The following is a 25,882-nucleotide window of genomic DNA, read 5'->3' on the forward strand; positions in this document are numbered from 1 at the left end:
AGCCATGGGTTCTTCTAAGCAGCTGCCTAGCACTCTGAAAATGAAAATGGTTGAGGCCCATAAAGCAGGAAAAAGCTTTAAGAAGATAGCAAAAGCGTTTTCAAGTTGACCTTTCCTCGGTTCGAAATGTAATTAAGAAATGGCAGTTAAAAGGAACAGTGGAGGTCAAGATAAGGTCTGGAAGACCAAGCTAAATTTCAGTGAGAGCTGCTTGTAGGATTGATAGGCAAAACAGAACCTCCACTTGACTCCAAAATACCTTTAGAAAGATTTAGCAGACTCTGGAGTTGTGGTACATTGTTCTACTGTTCATAGACACCCGTAAAAGTATGGCCTTCATGCAAGAGTCATTAGAAGAAAACCTCTCCTGCGTCCTCACCATAAAATTCAGCATCAGAAGTATGCAAAGGAACATCTAAACAAGCCAGAAGTATTTTGGAAACAAGTCCAGTGGACCGATTAGGTTAAAATCTACCTCTTTGGCCACAATGATTAAAGGTATATGTGGAGAAAAAAGGGCACATAATTTCAGGAAAAGAACATCTCTCCAACCATTAAGAATGAGGGTGGATAAATCATGCTTTGGGGTTATGTTACAGCCAATGGCATGAGGAACATTTCACGGGCAGAGGGAAGAATGGATTCAATGAAATTTTCAACAAATTATTGATGCAAACACTATCTGTAAAAAAAAAAGCTGAAGTTGAAAACGGGATGGATTCTACAAATGGATAATGATTCTAAAAACAGGTCAAAATCCATAATAGAATATCACAAAAGATGAAAGCTGAAAGTTTTACAATGGTCCTCACAGTCCCTTGATCTGAACATCATTGAAAGTCTGCGACCTCAAAACAGCAGTGCATGCAAGACGACCAAGGAATCTCACAAAACTGGAAGAATTTTCCTTGGAAGAATGGATGGAAATCCCTCAAACAAGAATTTTAAAGACTCTTGTCTGGCTACAAAAAGCATTTACAAGATGTGATACTTTCAAAAAGGGGGGCTACTAGGTACTAACCATTCAGGGTGTCTAGTTTATTGCATAGGCCCATTTTTCTTTTTGCAATTTTTAAAATATAAAAGATAAAAATATATCTAACTTGTATGGCCTAAAATGCAAAGAAAATGGATTATCTTTAGCTTTAGACCTTTTAGAGATCATTTCATCTTCAACTTGCTTAACTGTTTACAATAAAAGTAATTTTGACCAGGGGTGCCTAAACTTTTACATGCCACTGTATATTGTAGATTGAAAAGCATGCATTTGCTGAAAAAGAATGAGCTGATAGAAGCAGCCCCGGCCGGTGGCAAAGCTTCCATTGAAGAGGTGGTGCGGCGCGCTTCAGACAGATTAGCCGGGTCGGAAATCTGCTCAGTGCGCACCGCTTTTACCTTACTTGGAGCTCCTGTCGCGATTAAGCTGCTACTCCCTCCTTGGTCGTGTGAGCGATGGAGCTGTCCGGCGGTCCGTGGTGAGTCCCAAACTCTGGCGGTAGTCACTGCCTCCTCGTGGTCTGGTCCTTCTTGCTACCCGTACTGTCGACATTCATTGAACACCCCGCGGTCCCATGTGATCCAATACGTCATGCCAGGCCCTGCTCTAATTATCGCGCACCGTGAGGAGGCAGTGACTACCGCCAGAGTTTGGGACTCGCCACAGACCGCCGGACAACCCCATTGCCTGCACGACCAAGGAGGGAGTAGCGGCTTCATCGCGACAGGAGCTCCAAGTAAGGTAAAGCGGTGCACACTGAGCAGATTTCCGACCCGACTAATCGGTCTGAAGCGCGCGGCATCCCCTCTTCAACGGAAGCTTTGCCACCGGCCGGGGCTGCTTCTATCCGCTCGCTCTTTTTCAGCACATACATGCATGCTTTTCAATCTACAATATAGGATTTTCATACAGGACCCTGAGGGGCCTGCACCCAAAAAGGATTGTGAACTTTCAAACTAAGACTGAATACACTGAGGACTATTTAGCTAAGACTCATCACTTGATTGAATCCATTTGTTACTGTTCTATTAGTATGGTGTACACAAGTACCTTGTATCGTATGCTGAATATAGATATTCTTTTCAGGTGGCCATCATCTACAGTGGGCTGTGTAATAATATAGCTTTCTTTACAGCTGGGCAAGGTGTAACTACACAATTGGGGCTAAGTATAATTAGTCCACGGGCAAAGTGCAATCTGAAGTTTTTCATTCTTAGCTTGTTTGTGTTTATTCATCACCTTGTATCGTATATATTGACATTCTTTTCAGGTGGCCATCATCCGCAGAGGGCTGTGCAATATTGTAGCTTTCTCTACAGCTGGGCAAGGTGCAACTACACAATTGGGGCTAATTAGTCCGTGGGCAAAGTGCAATATACGGTTTTTCATTCTTAGCTTGTTTATGTTCTACTTATTACCTCCAGTAAACGAATGTTCCTCCTTTAGGTCTCATCTTGCGCAAGTTTATCTCTAAAATAAAGGTATTCATATTTTGTCTATGCCTTTTTTGGCTAATTTTTCATTTTTTGGACAATTATTAAAATATTTACTAAAAGCACAAGCCTCCAAGTGGCTGTTAGCTGGTGGATTGGACAGGTGCAGATACAATATCAGAACAGGAAGCACAGAATCTTCTTATCTTGTTAACACAAGCAATTTTTACAAGACTCACAGTGTGGAAATTGTGCGCAGAACAGGACATTATAAACCACGGTTATTATTTGCTAATACGAGAGCAGACATCCTAGATCCACGACACCTTCATCTTTGTTTTAGATGGGTGGATATTTACAAGAATGCTGTGCAACTTCCTTGTTACAAATCACAGATGGAAAGACTGGCTGCACCTCCAGACTAAAGAAAGCCACACGGAGCAGAAGCTCATCACTCCACTGCTGCCTTATCCCTTAGCCATGCCTGCTGGACATAGAAAAGTCTTCGTGAGACCTCCTGACCATCGCTGGATGTAATAGCTCTTCATCTTCATAATTTTTTTTATTGTGAGTCTTAGCCACTGATCTATCATGGGCTACATGATTGTATCATGTCAGTCTGAAGAAATATGCAACTTCACATTTTTTAATTTTTTCTCCGAGTTTGACAAGAGCCTGCAGGTGAAGGTGTTGGAGACCATATTCCTCTCCGTGGTGTTCATGTTCTCATGCTTTGTAAATATCAGCGCCATTGTCTTGCTTGTCAGAAAGAAGAAACTGGTAACTGCCAATTGCTTTGTTCTGAACCTCTTTTGTTCGGACTTGCTGTTCATCAGCATGATACCGCTCATCTTGGTCATTCGATGGACGGAGGTTTGGATCTTGGGTGATTTCTTCTGCCACCTGCTTTTTTATGTAATCAGCCTCAGTGGTTGTGTTATCCTCTCCTCCCTGTCTGCAGTGAGTCTGGAGAGGATGATCTGTATCATGAAGCTAACCCAGGCCACCACCTGTAATGTTAAGGTGGTGGCAGTAGGAATTCTTACTATTTGGGTCTTCTCAGCCATGACGGCCATTCCCATGTGTCTCTTCTTCAATGTAATAACACAGAAGGTGAATAATAGGGTAAGTCACTTTAAGAATGCTGATTCCATTTTTAAAATACAAAATCTTAAAATATTTGACTTTACAAAAAAAAAACAGCATTTAATGGGGTTGAAAGAATGGGACGTTTTCCTACACAGCGGCCACCGGACTATACCCGGAGTAGCATCCAGCCCCATTTACTTGAATAGAGTTTTGCTTCAGTTTTCCTGGGCAGTGGGACCCTGGAAACAAAGACCTACAGGGACTGCAGCAATTTTATTTTCAGGAATGGTGGGGTTGCAAGAGCTTTGATCCCCACTGATCATAAAGTAATGTATAACCTTGCCATATGCCTTCACAATATGATAGTAATGCCCCTTTAAGCCAGACTCATCGGGATCTGCCTTTAATATTGAATGGGTTTGGCATGGCACAAAAACCTGTTTAGTATGAATGCTTTAGTTTTCCTCTATTATCAGGTGGTTTAATTTTTTTATATTTTTTTTTTGTTTCCAAAAAGCTGGGAGTTGGCTGCCATAATATTGCTTTTAGGAATGCCTGCATGGCAAATCCATCCTCAGCCGAATCTAGCCTAATCCTTGCCACACTTTCATTATGTTGGAATAGGCTATGTTGACAGAGTTTTTTGAAGTATTCAAAAAACAATGAGATTTTCAAGCGGAAACCGCTTCAGTAATTTTTGTTGGAGTTTTTCATTTTCTGAAGACGTTTTGGTTTTTTTGTTTTTCTAATGTGTTTTGTGCAGCCTTTTCACTGAAGGGTGCCTAGTTTGGAGCGGATACCGACAGGATCTTCTTCAAAGAAGTGACACGCATTTTGGGGGGTTTTCAAAAGCTCTTCAGGAAAATAAAAATACTAAAAAAAAATCTCATACAAATAGCAAAGTGGATTTCCCATAAAAAGGAATAGAAAGGGTTTTTCCAAGCATTTTTATAGAGGATTTTTAACAGATTTTAATACAAATCTGTTAAAAAAAAACAAAAAACCTGTGTGGTTATATCCTTAGATTTCAGGAGCATCGGTTTTAATATTCCTGTGTTACACCATTCCAAAATAGTTTCCTGCCATACATTATTGTTTTTATTTGCAAATACCAGTACAGTTGAATATGACAATTTTTTTTTTATGTTGAAGGACCTGTTGACAGACGTGATAAATTATTTTGATGTCACTATTTATTATTTAGGTGACCACCAGATTGTATGATTTGGCTTTGATTTTGGTTCAAATTGTTGTCTTTTCATTACATGTATCTCACATTGACATAATCTGTTTTTGACCTCCATTACTTTGGTAATGTATGGTGGCTTGACTTATTACGAGTTTGTCTCAGTCATGTATGGTCTGGCGGGTTGATCTTCTAACTGATGGACCTGTTACACGTAAATGTAAAGTTCTCTTCCACTAGAATCTTAATCACTTGCAGATCAAAACTCAATTATGTTAATTTGCATACCAAACTCTTTTTTTTTATTCCTAGACTATCACAATCTATTTATCATCATCAGTAGTTTCTGGCATGGCTTTAATGACTTGAGTTATTGAGAGAACTTCAACATTAGTAGACGTGCTGATCTGAGAACATGCCTGTTGGTGACACTATGTCCGACTGTTCGATTACTTGCTATGTTCCACTACCCTTCATCAAAATATAACGTCAAGTATAGATTTGGAAAAGAGGATTCTGCCTTTGTTGCCTTTAGGGATCCTTTTAAATAGGGTTGAGCAAAACGGATCGGACATTTTAAAAAATCGCCGACTTTCAGCAAAGTTGGGTTTCATGAAACCCGACCCGATCCCACTGTGGGATCGACCATGCGGTCGGCGATCTTCGCGCCAAAGTCGCATTTCATATGACGCTTTCGGAGGAGGATTATTCCCCATTGACTTGCATTGGGTTTCGTGTTTCGGTCGATCCCCGACTTTGCGCGATAATCGGCCAATTTCACTCGACTCGACTTTTGACAGTCGGGTTTCGCGAAACCCGACTCGATCCTAAAAAAGTAAAAGTCGCTGAACCCTACTCTAAAACTCTCAACACATAATCTTTCCATCTATTTCCGTTGACTGTAGCTTCCCACAATTGTTTTATCTGAGAAAGATCTGTATTCTCAGGACTTCCATACAGCTTTAGACACCATAGCTAGACTATCCCAAGTAGGTATAGATTGTACCTAGTTGATTCTGCTCCATCCCTCCAATCTCAAGGATCTAGGACAGACATTGCACCAGCATTCACCAGAAAATGAGGCCAACTGACTGTAAGGAAATGTCATTATGCAGCGCAGATTACACATCATCCTGCAATGAAAGGCTCAACAATGGCTCATTTTATGAAGGATGACAAAATGAATGTGGATGGAATTCTTTGGAATTTATGCTGCTCCTGACCTTGTCACGTAAGGACATTTCTCAAGTTAGTTTCTATTATATTGTGCATCTATTTATTGGTTATAATTTTAGTTTTTCTTATAAATCCATACTCTGAAAGGCGACTTTTTATTTTCTTCCTATTTATAGAAGTTGTATGCTATGAAGTAGACACGGCATATTGCTTTTAGTTATTTTTGGATTATGTAATGTACACGTTAGATGTCTCCACAATGTGCATTATGTGATTTTCCTAAATTTTCTCTGCACTACTCCTGTATTTACTGAGATTTCCGCTGACCATAATCTATTAGCACATTTGTTATGAGGAGCTTCTACGTTTGCATTTTGGTAAGATGTCTACGCACTTGTCCAGACCAATATGTAAAGAGCTTTTACCTATATACAAATCTGGTTCCACCATAAGGCAAGAAGACATTTCTATTTGCATATAAGTAAATGTTCCTGACACTCAACAGTAATGAACATTTACAAGAAAAATTGATACATTTTTACGTTCCATATCGGTAAAGTTTCTCCTTGTTGAGAGTGACATACTGACGCTGGCATGCCAATGTAAGGAGGCTTATTCGCCAAGCGATGCTCCTCTGGGAGATTAAATATGGAAATTGTCCCATCAGAGATCAAGAGGACTAGAACTCTATAGCACCATCTGTTGGAAGCAGCAATCCTAAAGTCACTATCGACCCTTGCAATCAGAATATTAATTTGCAGACCCTCATCAGTGCAAAGTATGAACTCTGATTAGGCTAGGGGAGAGGTTCTTAACTGAGGTATAAGAGTTAGTGGTTCTCCTTGTTGAGCGTGACATACCAGCCCTAGTAGGATTGCTGCTTCCAATGGGCGACACTATAGAATTTTAGTCCTCTTCCTCTCTGAAGATGAGCATTACATGACGAATAAGTCTCCTCACATTGGCATGCCAGGGCCGGTATGTCACTCTCCACAAGAAGAAACGTTACTAGTGATGAGCGAGTGTACTCATTGCTCGGGCTTTCCCTAGCACGCTCGGGTGACCTCCGAGTATTTATGACTGCTTGGAGATTTAGTTTTCATCACCGCAGTTTTGCGGTGATTTACAGCTACTACCCTGCTTAAATACATGTGGGGATTCCCTAGCAAACAGGCAACCCCCACATGTACGCAGGCTGGATAGTAGCTGTAAATCATTCAGATGTGTCAACAAAAACTAAATCTCCGAGCAGTCATAAATACTCGGAGGTCACCCGAGTGTGCTCGGGAAAATCCGAGCAACGAGTACACTCGCTCATCACTAAACCCCTTATACCTCAGTCCAGAGCCTCTCATCTAGCCAAATCAGATCATATGCTGTGCACTGCTGAGGGGCAATGCCTTTAAACACTGTCTGCAAATTGAGATTCTGATTTGGCTTTTATCCTAAGTCATATTGCAAGGCCAACAGGTGGCGCTATAGAGTTCCAGTCCTCTTCCTCTCTGAAGAGGCAATTTGCATATTTACATTCCATATGTGATTTAGAAGGTGATGTGAAGTCGGCAAGGAATTTTTCCCCTAAAATGGAGCAATTAGGATTTATCTTACGGGATTTTTGCCTTCCTCTGGATCAACATCTTGGATTATAGGTTGAACTTTATGGACTTCTTATGGAGAAGTGCAAATAAATGCAACCTCCCCCTGAAAATGTGGCCCCGAAAATCCATGCTCAGATCTCTCATGCAATGTGTTCTCCCTATACACACCTAAGGAGAGGGCTGTCAGTCTAGCTAAGTGGACAGGGAGAAATCAATGGAGACTTTCCTCTCGGACATGCTATCTCGTCCCCTACAGAGCTTCCAACTAGTTTTCTCTGAAAGCCACCATAATGCCGGAGCCAGTCTCTGATTCCTGCTGCCCATGTGTCGGGCAGCATGAAGCAGCTGGCAGGTTCCATTTAGGCTGGTGTTGGTGAAATGGTGATGTTTTTTTTTTCAGTACACAGTCTAGCTCTAATACCGACTAATCATAATATAAGGAGAGTCTGCTAGACATGTGCGCTAGAGTACAGCCGTCACATCTGTAAAATACTTTGCATATTATATCTACATGGACCGGAAGGACCAAAGATCACAAAGAATACAGGTATATCTTATAGACTGGACTGAGGGCCCTGCTGCTCGTAGAGTACTAAATTGTCAAAATAGTCAAGCAGATGGATGCATAGAAAGAAATGGACTTTGAAGAGTGTTTACAGGGTAATCAACCACAAACTTTCACAGTAAAATGATGCAGAAAACAGAATGTAGATCGACGTGGTTTGACGAGATGTATGCATCAGAGCTGACCAAGGACCAAACAAATACATTGTCCGATGAATGCATACGCTCTGCATGGTTCATTGGAGATGACTGATAGTATTATTCCATAAAAAAAACAATATTCTTGGAATTTACCTGGGCTATCAATTCTTTTACTCCTTTCTTATTAATGAAAATGTTGCCCTTTTTTGTGTAAACCAGAAATCCTATTAATAACATGGGTTAAGGAAGAAGACGGATCTGATAAGAATAAAATAAGGTCATCTGCATACATACCAGGAGTGGTGACAGAAGTCCCCTGTGTAACTGTCTATGGGCCCTTTGCAATCCAATAGCTCCTCATAATGCAAATTACCACCTGTTTTGGAGATGGTCGCGAACCCCCTTACGTCTTAGGCCCCTATACAGGTTGCACAAATGGTATGTCCACCCCCCTTATACATACCTAATTTGTAATTATGATGACCTATTCTAATGACAGAATAAAGTCTATCTTGTCTAATATAAATATAGCCCCTAAAAACAATAAAGGAGATAGGGGGCATCACTGCCTCATTCGGAGGCAAAGGGGGAATAATGGGGAGCACATTGTGTTGAGATTAACCTTAGCGTTGGGCACAAAATACAGTAATGTTATCCAACTAATAATTTGGGGACCGTTGAAGCACTTCCAGAAAAAAGAGCCTCTCCACTAAGCCAAAAGTCTTGGCCGTCATGTATCATTTATTACTTAAACTTTATAAAACAAAGTTATTCTTGGTGCTTGCCGCAATTTTACCTTGTTGTATATAAAGAGAGAGAAAAACAGACGTAAATGGCAAAGACTGTGGGATCAGCCTACACAAAGAGATATGTAGTCTGTAACCAAGGAGACCATAGATATTCATAAAAGCAATTTTTTTTCTCCTAATACCATTTGCAATTTTACTTCATATTTCATTTTAGATGCACTGGAGCAGTAAAATTGGATTCCAAAGCGTCTCCAAGTAACGGGGCAGTAAAGGCTTGTTCAGACCATCAGAACTCTGGTTCCCCATTACGTGATTGTATAAACATGGAGGCAATCACCCAAAAAATGAACGTTTTTGGATAGTTCATGCCAGCATTAAAATCTTCATTATCAGCAGCACATTGCACCACGTAAGCAGGAGATGTGCTGCCGATAACAATGATATTCTATGCTCACTGAACGATCTGTGTATGCAGAATTCTTCTCTAGTCTGGTCTTTTTATGACTTATGAATGGTTACATAGAATCCTTAGTGGATTCTTGATAATCTAGCTTGTATTGATATTCCACCATTTATTTGAATGATCTCCATCTAATGTATGACCTGTGGTAGATTCCCATGATTACCTAAGGTTTCTGAAGTCGGACCTCCAGCGATAAGCCAATCTCTGTTGACTTTAATTGTAAGAGGGTTTGTCAGAACCAAGACAAGCTCTAGAACGTTGGATTCTACAGATTTAACCATAACGCAGACCTGATGGATACTGTACAGGGTACCGGAAGTTTATAATTCCTCCTCTACATCACCACTCCACCATTTTCATCGGTTTAATAAGATCCTATGAGATCTTCTCATTGTAGACACCTTTCAACTTTCAATATTGATGGCGTGTGGCCACATCTACAGTATACCCTCCTCCTTCTGCCCTACAGCCATTGTAGGGAGGTGAAATTGGGCTGCTCGCTGTCTCTGACATATTGCGATTTTGAGATTTATCAACAAAGATTACATACCATATTTCCCACTTGTTCATCTCTGTACAATAAAAAATGTAAAATGTGATATTATCCATACGTAATTTCTACCAATTACAGATGTTCCAGTAAATATTCTTCGGACATTTTCGATTGTGCAGTTCCCCTGATGTGAACGGTAAACTTTATGGAATTCCTTAAAGAGTTAAGTTCTGGCGCTCTTGATGCCACTTGGATTACGAACATGTCCGATATCAGGAAACAAGACACATTCACTGATACCGACACGCACGAAACTCTATGTCATGGTGCCAAGTCACACACAGCTTGAGGGTTCTCCTTTTCATAACGTCTATTTGCTCAGTAAGAAGTTGCACTCCCAGTACACACACAAGACATATAAATCCATTTACAGGTCCAGAAGCTCTCAGTAATGACTCATGAAAAATGGTTTTACTTTAGCGGTATTTTTCTTCCACATTCGTCACACGGATCTTTAGATTTCACAATCGTAGGCATTGCCCACATGCCGGAATAGCTGGACTGTGTGCCGAGCTCCTGTTGTATCATTTAATCAGTTCTCTTTTACATAGCATGATAAAATCTTCTATATAAATCAATCAAAAGGTCATCTCACATGGGAAAAGGCCATAAAGCAAAAGAGTAAACACTTCCCTTTTGACATAAATTGTTATATTTTCTTATGTAGACATTAAATTGCCGGCGGACACACAGGGTAGGTGGGTCGGAACAGTGGTAAGAGCAATGGTTGGTTCTCTTATGGAAATTCCCCTGAGGGAACATTTATGTCGATGTGTCCATTTCATAACTAAACATCCCAAAAAAGGTATCCTTTTGACATGTTGTACAGGATAAAGGTTAAGATTCTCCATATCCAGCATTATTGAAAAGGTATACTTCTTTGGTATATGTTTGGCTGGACCATTTCAGACTTTCGTGGCAAGTGTAATATCAAACATAATGTACACCCAGCCCAAATTTGGGTACATCTGCATTCTGTGACAACTTGGTAGTAGATTAAATAACCGCTTTATTTTCTTGCTTAGAGTTAAAGGCTTCTGGCCATAGGTTTTTGTTGCCTCATCTGAGAGCAGCATGATGTAGAGGCAGAGATGCTGATGTAAGGGTCTGGTCGGGGGCTGTAGTCTTGGCCAAACACTCTGGTACATCAGTGCCTTGGCCTCCCAATACATGAAAATGTCCATTACTTTGTGTACCTGTGGCTTCATTCTCTGCACCGTCAGGGCCACCTCTGCTTCGCTGCAGGTTCCCATCAGTGGATGCAACAAAAATCGAGACACAGTCCTTTTCAACTTTCAAACCAACCACTTTACTGTAAGCTTTACACAGCGCATCCAGACTCTTCACAGCAATTACATCAGAATCAGTATTACAGATTTCCTCTTCTCTCCCTGCATCTTCCTTCCTGTCACATAACACATACCCAGGTCAGACCGTGCCGCACAGATCCTCAGTGTCCTCCCAATTCAGCTCTGCCTCGGTTAGGCCTGCCGTAGTCTGTTTCGCACCAGACAAAAGAGTTTCCACCTCCGAAGCTAGTTCACACCTGGTGACTGACCTGCCCTTCAGTACTGTGTTCTGTGATGTTCCAGAGCTGCCCTGCTCCCAGCTCACTGCTTCTGTGTTCTGCCCCAGCCACCGTTTTGCCCCAGTACTGATAACATCTGCCCAAGCTATAAGCTGCCACATTCTAGGGTTACCTGTGCCCGCGTACTGTCTTCTTTCCTGCTCCCAGCTCACTGCTTCTGTGTTCTGCCCCAGCCACCGTTTCGCCCCGGTACTGATAACATCTGCCCAAGCTATAAGCTGCCACATTCTAGGGTTACGTGTGCCCGCATACTGTCTTCTTTCCTTCTTTCTTACTGCTTTAATACTGCGCTTTCCCTATTTAACAGATCTAGCAAACATATACATTGCATTATATATATATATATATATATATCTATTGAACAAGACACGGTAATACACCTGATTGTGTAGCAGTACCATAATCTACGAGGTGATAGTACACTTAAATCGTGTAGCAATATCAACACATGTTAACCTATACATACACACTAATAACATACGACACCGGGACGAGAGGGAAAGGCAAAGGCAATAACATTTTACCATACCCCTTACACTGATTCCAGCGATGTGTCACTTACTGGGCTGCGTGTTGTATTTTTTTAAAATAAATTCAGTTTTGTCAGCTGTAGATCTAGCAGTTCTCTGAATGCTGAGCTCTGTATAACTGCACCCACACCTCTGATTGGCAGCTTTCTGTGTACACTGTGCATAGACAGAAAGCTGCCAATCAGTGGTGGGGGCAGAGTTAAACAGAGCTCATGAATATGGAGGACTACATGGCAGCAGGTTTTCTAGTCCTCTAGCGATAATCTCCTGCTGATAAAATAATGATTTTACCAAAACTACTGCAAGCAGCCCATTAGGTGACACAGAAATTAGGGTCTGTGTCTCTACATCACTTTAAAGCAATTTTCCCTTAGTAGTCTCAATATAAATTCTAGGCCGTCTAGCCAGTAATGAAACAAATACAGCGTCCCTTGCCATCGGGTTGTAGGCCTACTGCTTGGCACCTTAAAACATAACATTGTCCATGCTAAGTATCAGGATGGCTCACACATGTTGGGATGCCTGTTTGAACAGCTTAGATTTATTTTGTTTCCCAGCAAGTCTAGTTAGACAGCTTGGACCAGGATTGAGGGGATGCCCGCTCTTCATTCCTGACACTGGCAACCAGGACATAGTTTGTGTTTTAACACCTACCAATTACAGAAAAAGCCCCTTTTCCCTACGGCACATACTCCCTGGTTGCCTAACACGTCATTTGTGGATTGTTCGATAAATAATAGAACATGTCGCATTCTAAGTAAATCTGGCTATACAAATAATTAAGGCTCATTAAGGGAGTTTTCACATTATTGAAAGTAGCTACTAGGAACTACCTGATGTGTTGAAAAAAAATTCCAATGAGCCTAATTTTTAAAAATCTTTTTTTTTCAACCCTAGAGTACACAAATCAACAAAAGTTGCAAAATTTCTTAATTCCAATCTACTGTTTGTGCTGAGATAATGCACATCTTGCTATTTGGCTATTGAGTTTATTTTATTCTGAGATATTAGATGTTTTGTACACATTAAAAGGACCCTCCTATCTGGGAATCTATATCCTGACTTTCCTGTCTTGGAGCCTACAATTCTGCTAAGTTGCTGAAACTTTTAAGGAACATCTGATACTTCATGTTCTATACTGGGGCATCTCTAAAAATAAGTCTTCTTGAGCCCTCCTAGATACTTGGAAGTGTCTGACCAGACATGGATTCTATGTATATAGGTTGTTTCAAAGGTATCTGTGCAACAACTTATCCCCAAAGAAGGGAATCCTATATTTACCTTAAAATATTTAGCTGTCAGATGACTAATGCTCTCTAAAATCATTCCTATAGTTCTCACAAAGGAAAAGTTACGGAATTATAAAAATAACTAGATCTATGAAAAAATGGAAAAAAAAATTTCAGAACATCTTGATTTATTCAGTATTGACTCTATAAGCACCATCAGCAGAAATACATGAACTAACATACTGGAGCTGCTATCCTTGAGGTTATTAATGGTTGTTTGAGGAATGTTCTGCCACCCTGAATTCACTTGGGCAAATCATCAAGATCCGCTGTTGGCAGCTCCCCTTGCAATTGCCGACCAATAACATTCCACATGTGCTTCATGAGAGACAAGTCTGGAGACTCTGCTGGTCATTGCAGCACAATAAGGCCATGTAGACGAGAGCAACATGTGGCTTGGCATTGCCTTTTTGAAAAATAGCTGCTGGAAAACTGGAGAAATCGCTGCACCACTGGTTCCATGATCTAATCAATGTAACACTAAGCTGTTAGTATTCCTGGAATGAGGACTAGAGGGGTCTGACTACCATACATTTAGCCACCCTACATCATAATCCCAGGAGTAGGACTGGTGTGACATTCCCAAATGGAGGCCTCTTCATGGTATTGTCCACGTGGACTCATCAGATTCGAAGAATGGTGCATAGTGATCTATTCTGTACAGCAAGTGAAATTAGACATCACATACCAAGCCTAAGACTTCAAACAATGTCCACACAAACCATCAGAAAGCGTTTGCGTGACACTGGGCTATAAGTCAGATGTCCAGGTAGAGGTGTCCGTTGACCTCATATTGACAATCTCAATGGCTATCATGGTGCAGGGAAAGACAGCAATGGAGGCTGGAATAGAGGTCTATTCTCTTTAGCGGTAAATCCTGTTTTTGTCTTGAACACAATGATAGTCGGAGATGGCTCTAGACACCACGTGTCACAAATAAGGGAATGTGAAAGTGTCCCAGGAGTCGTTTCTTAGCATGGCAACCTCAGACCGCTTGTTGCTCATGCTACTGTGAGCAGCCTACATGGCCTAAACATGCTACCATGGCCTGCAGAGTCTCCTGACTTGTCTCCCACAGAGCACATCTGGGACGTCATTGGATGACAATTGCAAAGGGAACTGCTAGCAGCGGATCTTGATCATTTCTGTGCCAAAGCGCATTGAACGCGGCAGAATATACCTCAGGCAACCATTAATAATCTAAGTGATAGCAGCCAAAGCTATAAGTGTGGACATTTCTGCACATGGCCCTCATGCTGAATGACTTTTGTTTCTATTTTTTTTATCATTTGTATATCAGTAACACGCCTATTGATTCATGCCTATTGAATCTTCATTGTTCAACCACCACAACCCCTTTGTTTACCAGACCAATGCCCAAACCCCATAAGCTCCCTATCCAACATCACTGAAGGGGGGCTTAATTGTCTCCACTCCAAATTGCACCCCACCACCTGTGCGCTTGACCCCATCCAACCTCCTCCCTAACCTCACCGCCACTCTTATCCTATCCCTAACCCACCTCTTCAACCTATCACTAACTTCTGTCACCTTCCCTTCTGCTTTCAAACATGCCACAATCACGCCTATCCTTAAAAAGCCAACCCTTGATCCAACTGCTATGTCCAGCTATCGCCCAATATCGCTGCTCCCATTCGCTTCCAAACTCCTGGAGCAGCATGTCCATGCTGAACTTTCCTCCCACCTCTCATCTAACTTGCTCTTTGACAATCTACAATCTGCTTTTCGCCCCCATCACTCAACTGAGACAGCCCTGACCAAAATTACTAACGACCTACTTACAGCCAAAGCTAATGGACATACTCTATATTCCTCCTCCTAGACCTGTCCTCTGCTTTCGACACAGTTGACCACTGCCTCCTACTACAGATCCTCTCCTTTGGCATCAAAGACCTCACCCTATTCTGGATCTCATACCTTTCCAACCGCACATTCAGCGTCTCCCACTCCCACACTACCTCCTCATCCCACCCTCTCTCTGTTGGAGTCTCCCAAGGCTGTGTTTTAGGACCCCTACTCTTCTCAATCTATACTTGGCTTGGGACAACTCATAAAGTCCCATGGTTTCCAGTACCACCTTTATGCTGATAACACTCTGATCTACCTCTCTGGCCCAGATGTCACCGCTCTGCTGTCCAAAATCCCGGAGTGTCTATCAGCCATATCCTCCTTCTTCTCCTCTTGCTTCCTCAAACTCAATGTGGACAAATCTGAACTCATCATCTTTCCTCCATCTCATAGATCTTCCTTACCTGACCTATCTATCGCAATTAACGACATCACGCTTTCCCCCCTACCGGAAGTCCGCTGCCTCAGAGTTACCCTTGAACCTGCCCTGTCCTTCAAACCGCACATCCAAGCTCTTTCCACCTCCTGTCGCCTCCAGCTCAAAAATATCTCCAGAATCTGTCCTTTCCTCAACCGTCAATCTACTAAAATGCTTGTGCATGCCCTCATCATCTCCCGCCTTGACAACTGCAACATGCTTTTCTGTGGCCTCTCTGCTAACACCCTTGCACCTCTCCAGTCCATCCTTAACTCTGCTGCTGACTAATTCATCTCTCCTCGCTACTTCACCGCTTTCCCCTCTGCAAATCTCTTCACTGGCTCCCATTCCCTCAGAGTATCCAGTTCAAATGACTAATACTGACCTTAAAAAATATTTAGAATTGAGAGTCCTCAGTGGTTGATACCTTGTAATGGCTAACTGAAAAGATGGTAACAAATTGCAAGCTTTCGAGACTACATACGTCTCTTCATCAGGCAAAGACTAAAACAAATTCTGAAGAATCACATATTTATGCACAACATAGTATAGAAAAAAAAAAAAAAAGGGAGAGGGGAAAAAAACCATGGATAAGCCAGGTGACATGAAGCAGAATTACCATGGGTGATAAACAGTTACGTCCATAAATATTGGGCCAATTCTTAGATAACCTAAGAATTGGCCCAATATTTATGGACGTAACTGTTTATCACCCATGGTAATTCTGCTTCATGTCACCTGGCTTATCCATGTTTTTTTTCCCCTCTCCCTTTTTTTTTTTTTTTTCTATACTATGTTGTGCATAAATATGTGATTCTTCAGAATTTGTTTTAGTCTTTGCCTGATGAAGAGACGTATGTAGTCTCGAAAGCTTGCAATTTGTTACCATCTTTTCAGTTAGCCATTACAAGGTATCAACCACTGAGGACTCTCAATTCTAAATATTTTTCTATCTACTGGCTAACACGGTACCAAGATATATTTCTTTCCTATATTAATACTGACCTACAAAGCCATCCATAACCTGTCTCCTCCATATATCTCTGAACTAATCTCCCTATATCTTCCCTCACGTAATCTCCTGTTCTCCCAAGACCTCCTTCTTTCCTCCACACTTATTCGCTCCTCACCCAACCAACTCCAAGACTTCACCCGAATATCCCCCATCCTCTGGAATTCTTTGCCCCAACACATCTGACTATCAACCACATTTGGATCCTTCAGACGGAACCTGAAAACCCACCTCTTCAGGAAAGCCTACAGCCTGCACTGACCCCGCTGCCTCCTCACCACTACCAGAGCTACAGCCACACCAACACCGGAGCTCCTGCAACCCTCGACCTACTGTCTCCTTCCCCACCATCCTGTAGAATGTAAGCCCGCAAGGGCAGGGTCTTCGCCCCTCTGTATCAGTCTGTAATTGTTAGTTTGCTTACTGTAAGTGATATCTTTAATTTGTATGTAACCCCTTCTCATATACAGCACCATGGAATTAATCGTGCTATATAAATAAATAATAGTAATAAAAAAATATTGATTCTATGATTTCATAATTACACAACTTTTCCTTCTTAATGTTGCAATTTCAATGTTGAGGTATGTAATTATTCTATGTCTGGGGGAAAAATCTAAATTAGTCATTGACCTAGACCTGGTCTAGACTTCCCTAAAACTAAATACTAAATCACTTTTTAGAGATTCACTTTAGGTTAGACATTTATAAGTGTTTTTCTGCTAATCTTTGTTAACAAAGCCTTATGAAGTCCACATGATTCAATGTGAGTAATGTATCAAGGCATTTTCAACAATGTTTTGTCTACAAAAAGTTGGGTAAAAAAAAAGCTGCGTGCCATGTTTGCAACGTTTTGCTATTTAACACCACTCTCAACCATTTTAAAAAGTGGGTGCAATCTGGGCGTCTTTTTGCACTCAGACCTTATGGGGCATCATAACAGTACCAGACCCCAATCAGCGGAAAACAAAACATTCACTCCTTATCTAGGAACTTTCCAATATTTATGGACACAACTGTTTATCACTCTCCCATAATGACAGCTCTGTGCTGTGAAGAGGCTTGAGTAGTCTCGAAAGCTTGCAAGCTTGCAATTTGTTACCATCTTTTCAGTTAGCCATTAAAAGGTATCAACCACTGAGGACTCTCAATTCTAAATATTTTTTTTATCAACTGGCTAACACGGTGCAAAGATCTATATCTTTCCTGCTGCAAAAAGTCACAAACTCATTCTAGTAGGGGCTGGATTAATAAATAGAAAATCAGCTCTAGACCAAAGTGTTATATCTCATGATCGTTATATCAATCATCGTATAACATAAATTGGATCAAGTAACAACAACGCAGCCGAAAGCAAAACTAACTTCAAAAACAGCCTAAGGGTAAGTTCACACAGGGCGTTTTTGCTGCCTTTTTTATGCCAATTTTCAGCTGCTTTTAACAACACCAGCAAAGCATTGTGAGATTTCAGAAATCTCATGCACACACATTGTTTTTTTGTGTGATCAGTATTTTGTGCTTTGCTGCATTTATTGTGCATAGAGCATGTCACTTCTTTCAGCGCTTTTTCACCCATTGACTTGAATGTGTGGTGAAAAAAATATGCAGGTATTATTATTTGCTGAAAATTTAAGGACATTAGCATGGATAAAGAGAAAAAAAAGCGCACCAAAAACGCACCTAAACCTGCGCTTTTAACGCAGCTTCTTTCCTGCCAAGAAGATCAGGTTTTGCTGCAGAAAAAAAAAAGCAGCAAAACGCCCTGTGTTAACTTACCCTTATAAAGGAATGTGTATTTTTTACTAAGATTCTCTAGCATGCTGGTTGTTATGTACTAAAACATACTTTTGTCTTTGTCTCACTTTTTCTGTATACTGTACTGTCATTTTCCTGGAATGAGAGCTTTTATCTTTTATAGTGTGCAGCTTGTTTCCATGGCGCTTGGCCTCCAGACCCTGGCCAATAGTGCACAGTTGTTACATTCCAGGAGTGGAGTTACCACTTGACAGCCCAGCCAGCTCTCCCCAGCCCGTTGATTTCTATACAGCAGCTTGCTGCTCATCTTCCTCCCTTTCATCTTCTGAAGAGATGCAGTTATAAATCACCAGCCCTGCAACTTTCATGGCAGGTCTTCTAATCATCACTATCTGCCATTGTTCTCTACTGTGTACTTTTCCAAAAACCCTGTTATCTCTATGTGAAGATACAATTCATAAGTTGCAAAATTTGGTGTAAATATATTCCAGTGATTTTTGTGCCATTTTGCAGTAGGTGTGACTTTTGCACTAAAGAGTTGCAAAAAAATTAAAGATTACAATTTTTACTTTGCATAATATTCATGAACTGCGTGTGTCATTGTAACGAATTTGGCTTAAAAAAAAAAAGCAAGAACGCATACCACAGCACAAAAAAGAAAAGAGATTTAAAAACGCAAATAACGATGGGGGCTTAATTTGAAGAACAGTCAATTATCTTCTTTGTAATGTTCCTATTTAAGATGACTTATAGAAATCTGTATTATTTCTGATCATAATGGACATGTCCGTCTTCTACATCAAATATTTTTGTACTTTCTCAATTTATTTAAAATTAAAAATTTAGGCAAATTTTAAAATATATTGTAAAATTTCTCATGCTTCTTATGGCTTTTTTTCACAACTCCTATGCAGACCTTCCATCACAATTTTACACACGCTCATTAGATTCTTTAATACTAATAATCTGGGCTGTCCATTGCTGCTAATTTATAGGTAGATTTCCAGGAATAATAGGTATATAGAGTCTAAAAAAGCCCCAGTGGACAGTGTGAAATATTGCAAAATGTCCAATTTTTTTTAATACCGATTGTGAAATGGAGAAAAAAAAATTGCCAAAACTTTTTAAAAATTAACACAAAAACGTGATTTGAACAATATGTAATTTTCTGGTGATAACGTTTCTTTAAATATTCCAGATGTAACTGTGTAATTGTCGGTAAGTATGAGATCACGTTGCTCCAGTGGGTATAGGTAAAGCTTGTACATTAGAGGATTAGGCAGCTCTGGTTCTTTTTAGGATAAGATTTCTGAATCACTTTCAACTTCAAGAAATAAAAATGAGGAATACAGTACTAGGTACTTTTTGGGAGGAACCGTGAAATGACTCACATCTTATATTTTTGGTAGGTAAATGACATGTCACGAGCTCTGTGGACATTGTGGGTTAATTATCTTAGAGTAAACGCAGCCGTAGTCGGCAGTAACCACAAGTCTCAGTGAGCGCATGGCTCCCGGTAATCAGCCTGCTATTTAGCTCTGGTTTCCTGTAAACTCATTATCGGCTTTGTGATCTCCTCTTGTAGGTCTCCAGGCCCACAGTGACCAGAGGAACATAAACAGAGATAAATATTGGTTTGTTTAGTAGTTTTCACTGAAGTACGATCTTTTGTCACGTCACCAAGAATGAAAACTTTTTCGATCATTTTAGGTTCCAAAAATTAGTTTGAAATGCTTGACTTATGTTTGACTTTCACCTACCAAAAATGGTCAATTAGAAAGAAAGGCCTCAAGGTGACCCACATAGCGCAACCACTGCTTTGCATGAACACCCTCATGGCTGATATATGGTGTCGTATTCTATTCATCTCAAGTAGCAATGGTTCTCCAATCTTGGAGATTAGATATTCCCATTCTAGATATTTCGGGCACACATATATTTAGTAGTTACATCAAGCATGCCCGGAATGGAGAGAGGCATGTGGAGCGCCCCAGCCAAGGCCTGGGGGTATTCGGTACCGGGTCGACATTAAAGGGGTGGTCATGGTGGCAATGACCCGGTCCGTGGCCCTGGGCATCCAAATGAAAGGAAAAGTCTTTAAAGGGGTTTTTAGGAATAAGAAAGTTCGTGACGCCACCTGTGGTGTTCGGTCAGGGATGACCGACGCTGCTTAAAGGGGTCCACTGGGGTGATGTTATGGCAGCTGGGATGGAATGGCTTCCCACAGGTGAAGCTGGGTCCCCAGGGCTCCCGGTGTAGTAGATAAAGATGATGTAGTAAGAAACAGAGGACACAAGGTTGCAGTCTCTTTAACTCTTTACTGGTGTAAGGCAGCCACAGTCGAGGGCACCGGATCACAGGTATGGTCTGGCCGGCTTGAAAGCGACTCAGGAATCCCCCTAGCCAGGTGGGGTTGGAAACCTTCCCTTCTTAGCTGCGTTGTAGTCCCTTGCTGCCTTAGGCTTCACACAAGGTCCTCACATTCTCTCTGTCCCCCTTGTTGGTAGGACACTACCCACATGGCAGGTAACTCGAGCATTTTTAAAGGGTCTCCCAGGATGACTCTGGCATATATATGTTACTGTGCCTTCAGGTGTTAATGGTGGACAGGTGACCTGCAATCTCCTGTCCGCCGGTTTCTGCCGTGGGGCATAAAGTTACCCCCACAACCTCGGTCTTCCTGCTAAAGGAATTCTGCGCTTCAGTGTGGAGGAAGCTCAGTCGCAGCTTCCCTCCAGCTCTTTACTCTCCTTTGCTTCTCTTCCCTGTCAAGTCTCCTACAGACTGCTTTGTTTCTCTCTCCTTCCAGGAGCTGCAGATCCACAGGTTTGCACGGCTCCAGCTTTCCTTCTCCTTCACACTCTCTGCAGACTCTCTGTCTGCTTCCTCTCTCTTCTCTCTCCTCTCACAATCTGAACTCCTTGCATGTCTCTGACAGACTAACTCCTTCAGACCAGAATATATCTATCTAGGGAAGCTCCCCTGAAACCGGGTTCAGAGCTCCCCTTCTGGCCTGGAGTCAGAACAGTGTTGTATGTGCTGGTTACCTGTTAAAGGGATCCTTCCTAGCTTCCAAGCATGACATCACTGTCCCCGTAAGGAAAGCAATGCCACTGTAACAACCGGTTACCTGAGGTGTTACACATGCACAAGCGCAGACACCTCTCCATTCATAATCTACCTGGATGTGGTGCGATGGGTGTCTAGAGATACATGAGACCCACATATATAAGGAAAATGCCATCAACTATTTAAAGGGGTTTTCCAGCTTCATCTTTCTGCACGCCATCTCCGTGCCTACATTAGAAATAATAAAATCAGCCTTTACTCTCCCTTCTTCGGTCCAGTGTTATTTCTATTCCTCAGCACTGGTGATTGCTTACCAGTGGCAGCGGTGAAATCACATCAACAAAGCTACAGCCAATCACTGGACTCACAGCTCTGCCCTGTAGATGGCATGAGCTGCTAAGCCCAGTGACTGGCTGCAGTGCTGTTCACGTGACGTTATCACCACCGCAGGTGGAGCAGAGGAGGGTGAGTACCAGTTCTGAACGTTGAGACCATAAACACTACTTGTGAGTTCTGGAATAGAATATTGCACTATGGTCCAATTTGAATATGGCTGGACCCATAGTAGTCTTTTGGCATCGTATTATGTTTTTTTGCACAACTTAAATAAATAATCCAAACTTGTGCTTGAGGCCTGGTGTCTTGACTATTATTGCTTTCTAATATTTTATGAGTGTAGAAGATGACATGTGAGACCATTAATGGGAACCATTGATTTTAACCATACTTTCAGAAATGACCAATATATGGCCCATTATCTATATCCTTAATTCAGTATGATTTAATATTGGTTCTTAGGAATATATAGTTTCTGGTACTATGTGTTCTTTATGAAAAAGTTAACCTTATATTAGTCAGACAATCCCCCATAGTGTTGTTGGGGAGACATCTTGGGTCTTCGACTACTTTTATCGTTCAGAGTCTACAAATGGATGGACAAGACCACTGTTATTCACATTGATTGGTTTATTACAGAAGAGGCAAGGAACCATTTGCAATCTGATCAAGTGTTTGAACAAGGGGAACGAAGGGTATTTTCGGTGCGATACAAGAAAACATTGAATTGCATTTAGACGAACGTTATTATATGGGGGCCGAGTACGTGATATTTTTTTCCTTGGACTGAGCCGGTCGAAGTAAAAAATCACAGCATGCCCGAGTTTTATCCAATATTCGGATGGCACTTGGCCATGCAAGTCAATGAGTCCATGGAAACCATGAGACTGACATCTGAGTGTAGTCCGATTTCCACGAACTGACAGAACATGGAGGCTATGGAAACAATTATTTCTCCATCTTCTCCTCATCCAAGCAAATCAGACCACACTATGATCACACTATGATGGGAGAGTGATTTGCATAATTAACTCTCAGGTTAGAGAATGAATAGTCGCCTGCACCTGCCCTAATTGTGCGTGATGTTTATACTTTGCTAACCCCAATTCTCTTAGGATATCTAGAAAAAAGCCATGCTGATAATGATTTGGCCAACAAACATGTATTCGAGCCTGCCATTATTAGAGAACCTATGTATTTTCATTTGTACAACGTAAAGAGAATAGTACTTGATCGGAAATGCTCTCATATTCTCATTTGTGCCCATCAGGATGTCCGGGTCTGTACTCTTATTTGGCCAACAGTTGGAGAAGAAATTGCATGGGATATTTCATTTATATTTTTGGACTTCTTGATACCAGGATTAAGCATTATTGTCAGCTACACTAAGATCTTCAAGGTAAGGAAATCGTTAATATTTTGGTTCCTAACTACTTTTGGAAATCTAAAGATGTAAAGAAGTCACCATAGAGGTTGTGCAAAATTTGTATAGTCACCCTATCTGGTGTCCTTCCTTTGCCTTCACTAACACCAGCGTTCTGGTTCTCCTGCAGTCAAGATGACCAACACAGTCAAGAAGGGAGGACAGTGGTAAGCCTGAACCTTACCTCCTCTATCTTTCCTGTGCTATGGAGGCAAAATTTAGACTCATCTGCTCCATAAGCCATTGCGGTGGCCATCGTGAAGGCAGGAGGATTGAAATGCCAGTCTCTGTTGAAGAAAGCTGCAGGAGGCAAAAAGAGGTAAAATGACAAACGTATAGTCACTTTTCTGTGCCAAGCTGTTGGAGTAAAGGGGTTGGCCACTGCTTGGACAGCCCCATCTCAATCCCTATGTTTCTGCCCAGAAAAATAATAATCCCTATACTCAACTGCTGTGCCGGCGCCATTCCTGGTGTGTTGGCACTGGCTCTTCCGGGGATCGCGTGACATTGTTGTGTCACACTATCCTTGTGGCCAATGATCATGGGATGAATTAAAAGGTGAATGGACACTCATATTGCCATGGTACTGTATACATTTATATTACAATTAACAAACTGATAAATTTTGTATTTTTTTTAAAGATCACAAAGGAAATCAGGGAGCGGATGATCAGCAGTACGGCTTATTCTGAAGTCCACCAGTACCACGTGTCTCAGCGAGACTACAGACTGTTCAGAACCCTCTTCACTCTTATGATCTCTTTTTTTATCATGTGGACGCCCGTGTTTATAATTGTCCTTTTGCTTCTTGTTCATAACCTAACAAACAAGTTCATCTTATCGGAGACGGTTTTCTTCTGGATTTTGCTGTTTACATTTTGCAATTCAATAGTAAATCCAGTTCTGTACAACATCAATTTACTCAAACAGAAGTGGTGGAAGGTCCTATTTTGCGGAAACCCTGAGGGCAATGTGGACACAGAGACCACAAATAAACGGAATGGCAATCAAAATGTTACATCAGATAGCAAATAAATGTCTTGCAGAAAAGTACTCCTGAATGTAAGAATATTGCACCCCATTGCTGCGCTTAAGTTTCATGAGTTTTCTTAGTTCTAAGCCTAGATTGATATGATGGCAAAACTGGACCCTCTCCCTCAAATGTTACAATGCTGGCAAATTACCCCTCAGGTTTGAGTAACCTTATATTTTCTGACCATAGAGTAGTCATCGTTGTACAGACCAAAAGTTTGGACACACCTTCTCATTTAAAGATTTTTCTGTATTTTCATGACTATTAAAATTGTACATTCACACTGAAGGCATCAAAACTACGAATTAACACGTGGAATTATAGACTTAACAAAAAAATGTGAGACAACTGAAATTATGTGTTATATTCTAGGTTCTTCAAAGTAGCCACCTTTTGCTTTGATGGCTGCTTTGCACACTCTTGGCATTCTCTTGATGAGCTTCAAGAGGTAGTCACCAGGAATGGTTTTCACTTCACAGGTGTGCCCTGTCAGGTTTAATAAGTGGGATTTCTTGCCTTATAAATGGGGTTGGGACCATCAGTTGTGTTGAGCAGAAGTCTGGTGGATACACAGCTGATAGTCCTACTGAATAGACTGTTAGAATTTGTATTATGGCAAGAAAAAAGCAGCTAAGTAAAGAAAAACGAGTGACCATCATTACTTTAAGAAATTAAGGTTATTTAGTCCGAAAAATTGGGCAACTTTGAAAGTGTCCCCAAGTGCAGTGGCAAAAACATCAAGCGCTACAAAGAAACTGGCTCATATGAGGACTGCTCCAGGAAAGGAAGACCAAGAGTCACCTCTGCTTCTGAGGATAAGTTTATCCAAGTCACCAGTCTCAGAAATCGCAGGTTAACAGCAGCTCAGATTAGAGACCAGGTCAATGTCACACAGAGTTCTAGCAGCAGACACATCTCAACAACTGTTAAGAGGAGACTTTGTGCATCAGGCCTTCATGGTAAAATAGCTGCTATGAAACCACTACTAAGGACAGGCAACAAGCAGAAGAGACTTGTTTGGGCTAAAGAACATAAGGAATGGACATTAGACCAGTGGAAATCTGTGATTTGGTCTGATGAGTCCAAATTTGAGATCTTTGGTTCCAACCACCGTGTGTTTGTGTGACGCAGAAAAGGTGAACGGATGGACTCTACATGCCTGGTTCCCACTGTGAAGCATGGAGGAGGAGGTGTGATGGTGTGGGGGTGCTTTGCTTGTGACACTGTTTGGGATTTATTCAAAATTGAAGGCATACTGAACCAGCATAGCTACCACAGCATCTTGCAGCGGCATGCTATTCCATCCGGTTTGCGTTTAGTTGGACCATCATTTATTTTTCAACATGACAATGACCCCAAACACACCTCCAGGCTGTGTAAGGGCTATTTGACCAAGAAGGAGAGTGATGGGGTGCTACGCCAGATGACCTGGCCTCACAGTCACCAGACCTGAACCCAAAGGAAATGGTTTGGGGTGAGCTGGACCGTAGAGTGAAGGCAAAAGGGCCAACAAGTGCTAAGCATCTCTGGGAACTCCGTCAAGATTGTTGGAAGACCATTCCCAGTGACTACCTCTTGAAGCTCATCAAGAGAATGTCAAGAGTGTGCAAA

The 25,882-nt window shown here is 41.4% G+C and overlaps 1 protein-coding gene across 1 annotated transcript; it reads left to right on the forward strand.

Moving 5' to 3' along the window:
- Positions 1-2,682: 2,682 nt before the first annotated feature.
- Positions 2,683-24,324, forward strand: FFAR4 (free fatty acid receptor 4). Its single transcript, XM_077257062.1, has 3 exons — positions 2,683-3,555; positions 23,086-23,214; positions 23,881-24,324. The coding sequence occupies exons 1-3, from the start codon at positions 3,022-3,024 to the stop codon at positions 24,271-24,273; spliced, it is 1,056 nt and encodes a 351-aa protein (XP_077113177.1). The 5' UTR covers positions 2,683-3,021; the 3' UTR covers positions 24,274-24,324.
- Positions 24,325-25,882: the final 1,558 nt, after the last annotated feature.

Source organism: Ranitomeya variabilis, chromosome 4, assembly GCF_051348905.1.
Source record: "Ranitomeya variabilis isolate aRanVar5 chromosome 4, aRanVar5.hap1, whole genome shotgun sequence".
NCBI lineage: Eukaryota > Metazoa > Chordata > Amphibia > Anura > Dendrobatidae > Ranitomeya > Ranitomeya variabilis.